Source organism: Octodon degus, unplaced genomic scaffold (assembly GCF_000260255.1).
Source record: "Octodon degus isolate 3935 unplaced genomic scaffold, OctDeg1.0 scaffold00147, whole genome shotgun sequence".
Taxonomy (NCBI): Eukaryota; Metazoa; Chordata; class Mammalia; order Rodentia; family Octodontidae; genus Octodon; species Octodon degus.
This window is the reverse complement of record NW_004524723.1, coordinates 2,536,180-2,543,481: the sequence shown is the minus strand read 5'-3', so window position 1 is coordinate 2,543,481 and position 7,302 is coordinate 2,536,180. Positions and strand designations below refer to the sequence as shown.

The 7,302-nt window shown below is 33.1% G+C and overlaps 1 protein-coding gene across 12 annotated transcripts in view; it reads right to left on the bottom strand.

The window, feature by feature from the left end:
* Znf148 (zinc finger protein 148) overlaps positions 1-7,302 on the bottom strand; it is a 183,162-nt gene that overhangs the window by 111,105 nt on the left and 64,755 nt on the right. For all 12 annotated transcript variants that reach the window (XM_023702177.1, XM_023702184.1, XM_004642165.3 and 9 more), the window contains one exon: positions 5,005-5,353. In XM_023702177.1, coding sequence (XP_023557945.1) covers positions 5,005-5,337 — 333 coding nt within the window. In that variant the 5' untranslated portion in view covers positions 5,338-5,353. The remainder of the gene's footprint in view (positions 1-5,004; positions 5,354-7,302) is intronic.

Sequence of the window (7,302 nt, the reverse complement as noted above, 5' to 3'; positions counted from 1 at the left end):
GTGTGCAGGATGCTATGGAGGAATTCTGAACTCTCGACGACAATTTGCTGATCTCTGTCGTGGTCCTACTGCAAAACAAATCCTGCCCCCTTGTCAGGGCCCCTTAGTGGATATGACTACATCTGTAGAGTTGGTACCATTTTTACCAAATGGCAAATAAATATATAACAACTGGTACAAAAATAAAAAAAAAAAAATAAAAAAAAGACATACCTAGATAACTAAAGCTCATTTCTGGGTATATGATGAGGACACCCCAGATTAGTCTTACTGGTAAAGCCCATCATATTAGTAAAGCAGAAACAATACCAATCAAGCACAAACACAAAATACACAAAGAAATACTTCCTAACCTACTTATGATAAGCCACCCTACCTAAATACAGATAAAGATACTGCAACAGATAACTACAACTAATATTCCACATGAACATGCATACAAAAAAATTTAAATTAATGAACTGAACCTATAAATATGTAAATAAGACAATACAACCAAGTGTGGTTTAGTCCAAAAACTGAAGATTTAACATCTAAAACTCAACCAATACCTTTCACCATACTAACAGAATAAGAGACAAAAAAATGTGCTTACTTCATAAGATGAAAAAAAGTTTTCAAACATCTCTTCATGCTTAAAAAAAACAAAACAAAACCTTAACCATTAAGAAAACTTTTCCACCATAACAAGTTATCCACAAAAAACCAATAGCTACTATAATTTTTAATGGCAAAAGACTGAATGCGATCTCTGTGATATGAAACAAATCAAAGATATCTACTCTCATTACATCTATTCATCAAAAATTGTTCTGTAGGTCCCAATCAATATAGTAAAAGGGGAAAAAAGACATTAGAAAGTAAACTATGGACAACATGACACTAAGTGAATCCACAGAACCTACTCTATATACCTATGAGACTAAGTAACTATAACAAAGTCACAGGATACATGGACATTTCAACAGAATCAACTGCACTTCTATAGCCTACTAGTGAAAAACTAAACATCTTAAAAATATTACTTGCACTAGCATTTAATGTATGAAAAAAAATAAATTTAACACAATGTGGCATTACTACAATTCTGTAACAACTTTCTTAATCTAAATATTAAATGTAGAGGCACAATGTGTTCATGGATTAGAAGCATACTGTGAAAATGTTGACTTTCATCAAATAAATGGAGGAATGGGGGAGGGAGAGGAATGAAAAGAAACAAAAAAGAATTAAGATAAATTATGTTCAATCCAAACCAAAACCCAGCTGGCTCTCCTTACAGAAATCAAAAGACTGATTCTACACATAAAAATGCAGAACATATAAAAGTCACAACAGTCTTGCAAAATAACAAAACTGGAGACTTTATACTACTAGAAGCCAACATTTACTATAAAAGATCTATCAATCAAAACAACACCATCATTTAAAGATGGCTACTCCATCCATTAAACGGAATGAAACTAGAAAAATAAGATTTGTACAAAACTACGCCAAGAAAAGTTTTTTACAGAACACACAGCAGTTTTATTCATAATGATTAAAAACAAGAGACAACACAAATAGCCATAAAAAGGGAAATGACTAAACAAATTTTAGATTATTAAACTAACATAATATTAATCAACAAGCAAAAGTAATCAACTCATATAACATGGACAAACCTGATAAAGTAAAACAAGTCAAAACAAAAAGTTACATGTAATTACAATTCCATTTACATACAGTTCTCAAGGAGCAACAGTCATGTATGGTTTTCAAAAATACTAACAATTATGTGGAGGAGATTAAAAAGAAATACAAAGAAGTCTTTTAAGATGATGGAAATACTCTACATCTTCATGGATTGTGGACTATATAAATTTATGCAATTGTCAAAATTTTGAACTATAAATTCGGCACAAAGGAATGTATCTATAATAGCCAAACTCTGGGAGCATGAGGCAGGAAAATCTCAAGCCAAGCCCAGCCTGGATTGGATAACTTAGCAAGTTCCTGTTCTAAAATTCAAAAATTAAGAGGCTAAGAATTTAGCTCAGGGCAAAGACACTACTCCAGAAACTGAGTAGTAAGGGATCCAATTATAAAGACTATAGCACTTCCACTCATGTTGTCTGGCAGTGAAAAAACAATTTAAGAAGTTATAGTAGGACAGTGTAAAGTTATGTCTCATTTAGAACGGTTATAATAGAAACTATCACAAAGATCAAAAAAAGTTCAGGCTGCAGTGAATCAAATAAAAAAGGCCACTGAAATCTATAGACTTCATCTGGCATAAGCAAAATGCACACTCTTCTCAAATTCATACAGAACACTCACCAAGTTAGACTATATACTGGACCATAGAACACACCTTAACAAATCTGAAGTAACAGTAGTCGTACAGGATGTGCTTTCTGGTAACAATGGAATTAAAACTAAAAACAAAAAGCAAACTGGAAAATATCCCAAATACTTGGAGATTAAACAATGCATTTCAAAGCAAAATGGTTCAAAGAAATCTCAACAGAATTATATATTGAGGGGCTAGGGATATGGCTCAGTAGAACAAGTGCTTGCCTGGCAAGCACAAAGGCCCCTGAGTTCAATCTCCGGTTCCGCCAAAAAAAAAAAAAAAAAAAAAAAAAAAGAAAAAAGAATTACATATTGAACTAAATGAAAATAAAAGTGCAATTTATCAAAACTTGTGTGAGGCAGTTAAGGCAGTGTTTAGAAGGATATAGCACTGAAAGCATATAGTACCAATGAATAATTAAAAATCAATAACCGGGCTGGAGAGATGGCTCAGTGGTCTAAAGCACCTACTTGAAACAAGCTTGGCAAAGCACAGGGACCTGGGTTCGATCCCCCAGCACCACATGCCAGCCAGCCCCGCCCCCTGGTGGGCTGAGCTGGCCACACACACACAATAAATAAATGTAATAAAAAAAAATAAATAAATATTTAAAAAAAATCAATAACCTACACTTCCATTTATCACAGAAAAAAACAAGTTAAATCAAAAGCAAACAAGAGAAATAAAAACTAAAGCAGGAATCAATAAAAAATGAAGTTATTAGGGTAAAATCAACAGAATCATTTTATTATAAAAATATTAAGAAAATCAGTCAGTCTCTACTGGAAGGAAGAGGAAAATGGGGACTTGTTCAACAAATACAAAGTTTCTCTTTTGAGTTCTAGAGATCTGTTGTGCAACCTCATGAATGTAATTAAACTACTGATCTGTGAACTTAAAAATGGTAAAGACAGCAATTAAACAGAAAGGCAAGAAAATAAAGCCTAAGAAAATAAAGAGACAAGCTTTCTTACCCAGCCTAAGAAAATAAAGAGACAAGCTGGGCATGGTGGTACATGCCTATAATCCCAGCACTCCGGCTGAGGTAGGAGAATCACTGCAAGTTCAAGACCAGCCTGGACTAAAAAGTGAGCTCAAGGCCAGCCTGACTGCATAGCAAGAACCTGTCTCAAAAAAAACTACCAAAAAAAAATTTTATAGACTATAAATTACTAATATATGAAATTTAAAAATTATAAAAACTACAGTGAAACATTACTATGAGGAACTTAATATCCACACAATAAACATGAGGAAACACATTAATTTTCTGAAAAACACAATCTGCTACATCTCATGCAATAAGAAACAGACAATCAGAATAGGCTTATATCCATGATAAAAATTTAACCAATAACATATGAATGACTTCCAAAACAGAAATACCACACCTAAAGAAGTATGCTGGTGAAGTCTACTGAACACTTTATACCAATTCTCTACAATATCTTCTAGAAGGTAAAAGCAGAGGGAATACTTCCTAAGTCATTCTATAAAGCAGGCATTACCCTAATGCAAAAACTGAACGACAGCATTATAAAAACTACATGCCAGTATTTCTCATAAACACAGATGTAAAACTCCTCAAAATATTATCAAATCAAATAATGTATACAAAGCAATTATATCTGTGATTTATTCTGGACATACATGGCTAGTTCAACATTTGAAAATCAATGTAACTTCACCATATCAATAGGATAAAGAAAGGACACTACAATGGACTAGATAGAAGTTGGTGAGCACATGTATTAGAAGGTAAAAGAATAGCTATGCATTCATTTCCATTATATGTCAACATCTGGGGCAAAGAGGAAACTAGGTAAAACTACGCTTATAGAATCTGCCACTTCCAGAGAAGACAGGCATCACTAAGTAATTACAAATCCCTAGCACATAACCTCAACTACGGTAAATGGAAGTGGTAAAGTGATGAGGAGGAAGATTTACCAAGGTTAAAAAATAGCAAAAGAGTATAGCTGCAAGGAACAATCTAGGCAGAATATATAAAAGAGTAAGTACAGCATATTCACAAAAAGAAGAGAATCACATTATAGCTATGATTTTAAGGTAAAAATAGAGATAGATGACAAGAAAGATATGCAAAAAAGAATATCTTGGTTGCAGGCTATTGTATTTAGATTACACAGCAAAGAGTAAAGGGCTGACATCTTTTAAAAAGTGGAGAATACAAACTGGACACAGAATAGGGATACATCAGAAAACATTAAAGAAAACAGGGGGCTAAGGATATAGCTGTGTGGTAGAGTGCCTGTTAACTGTGCCATGGGACCCTGGGGTTTGAACTCACAGAACCACCAAAAAGAAGGTTGGCAAGAATTGCCAGGAGTTTCAGAATTTGAAGAAAACCCTTGAGTACATGACTATCATCTAATTCTAAGATTTAAACTTTCTACTCTTTAAATAGAAACCCAGATGTTAAAATATCTTTTAAAAGTAGGTCCTAAAATTCAATATCCTAATAATCCTGATAGGGACATAAATGTAAACATGAAAAACTTAAGTTTCCAGAATGATGTAATACAAAAATTTAATTTTGCCTTTCATTTGATTTCTTAAATATTTTAATTTCTTTAGTGACATGACTTAAAACAAATTAGTTACAATGTCTAGCTTTAACTTCAATATCTTATAAAGGAATTACTTACAGGAACATTAAGTGCATACTGTAGTCCTTGAGGAAGTCTTTCATGTGTTTCTATCTGTTCTTCATCATTTTTCACTGTTTCCTCATGGACCATGAGTTCATCGTGTGATATCATGTCCTGCTGTCTCATTTCGCTCTCTTGTAACACTTCATCTGCAGCAAGGATCTCCTGGTGAGGCATACTTCGATCTTGAAGTACTGACTCCTGCAGTTCTCCAGAAACAGTAGACTGGCCAGACACTCCACCCATTACAACCATTGCCCTGGAGGACTGCATTTCGTCTATGTCGCCACATTTAAGAAACAATCCTTCCAGTTTGTCGTCAATGTTCATGCTTAAGTATAACTGCCTAGAAAGACCAAGTTTGGCAACAAAGCATAATAAATTAGTTTTATGTGTCTACTTGACATTTTTAAAAAATTTCAACTCATGAAAGATATACATTCAAATAAAAATTTCATTCAAGTAATTCAGAATTTTTTAATTACCCAAAGGTTTTCAAAGGCTATTAGAAACATGTTTTTTCTGATCCCCAGTACCAAAAAAAAAAAAAAAAAAAGACACAAATTTTTATTTCTAAATTAAGGACTAAAATCCTCATCTATTTCATTATTGAAAAATAAATCTCACATGTAAATTCAGGGACTATTTGTAACTTCAGTTGCAAGACCTATATTCTTTAACATATTAGTGTTAGAGTGTCTTAAAATGTAAAGAAATTAACTCAAAGGCATCTGACACAGAACACTATCAGATAAATCGTTTATGAATATTTAGAAATAATCATTTATCATATAAAAATAGCCATAGTAGCAATCAAAGAAATAAACATTAAAACAGTGGTTACCATATTTCACCATACTAGTAACAACTTAAAAAAAAAACCAAAAACAAAAAACCACATCCAACATTCACGTAGCTAAAGAAAAAAGATCTATAGACAGATCAGATAGAAAGAGTACAAATTAAATCAGCTACTTGAAAAGACAATTTGATAGTGTATTATTAAAAGCCACAAAAATGTACACAGTCTTTAAGCCAATAATTCTACATTTTAGAATTACAGGAATGAAACTGAAATGTATTCAAAAATATATATAGGAAACCACCACAAGAATGATTATAATGGAAATCTAGAAACACATTAAATGTTCAACAAAAAGAAAAGAGTTTAAGATATATTCAAACCTAATCTAAAACTGGACTATACTTGTCATGCCTGATGGCACATGCCTACAAACCCAACACATAACAAAGCAGGATGACCACAAGTTTAAGGCCAACCAGGCCACAAGAGCAAGTTGAAGGCTAGCCTGGGGTATTTAGTTAAGACCTTACTTACAAAATAAAAACTATACTAGTAGTGGCAAAACCTATACTGCATATATGCCACAACAGGCTTTTGTTATCTTTGAAAGCTCTCAAAGGTCTGCCATCATTGGACTATAACATGGTAACTTATTTTTTTGGCAGAACCGGGGAATAATTTTTTTTTTTTTTTTTTCGGAACCGGGGATTGAACTCAGGCCCTTGTGCTTGCCAGGGACGCGCTTATTCCACTGAGCCATCTCCCCGGCCCCAATAAATTTAATAAAAATCACTGAATTGTACACTTCAAACATAAAGTGAATTTTACTGTATGTAAATTATACCTCAAATTTAAAATATAAAACCAGAGAAGCAAATACCCCATGTTGGAGAAGGGATGCTGTTTTTAGGAGGAAACAAGAAGTCCTGGAACTGGTGACTTTCTCGACAAGAAGCCTAGTTACACAGGTAGGCTCACTAAAAATGCATGCCCGTGATACATGCACTTTTCTGTCAGTAATTATAATAAAAAGCCTCTTGAATCTGTAAAATTATTCAGTGATAAAAGTTTCATTAAAGATACTTGAAAAAATATTTGAAGACTTGGAAAAGTATTCAAATATACTGCAGGGAATGCATACACATGCATGTCTTTATGTTTATGTATGACTGTACATTTTAGCTTTATCTGAAAGGGTAATAGCATTAAAAGTAGCAATACACGGCGAAATTATCTTTTTTCTCATTTGTATTCATCTGTCATTTCAAAACTTTCCATATTATTTTTACGAATGTTTTTAAGTGTTAAAATATTGTCATTACTAAAATGAAGTTACACAATATTAAATAATTTCATAGGTTATAAGTAATTACAAGGGGCTGAGGAGATGGCGCAGTAGAATAAGCGTTTGCCTGGCAAGTGCGAGGGCCTGAGTTCAAACCCCGATTCCGCCAAAAAAAAAAATAAATAAACAAACACTGACCCTAGTA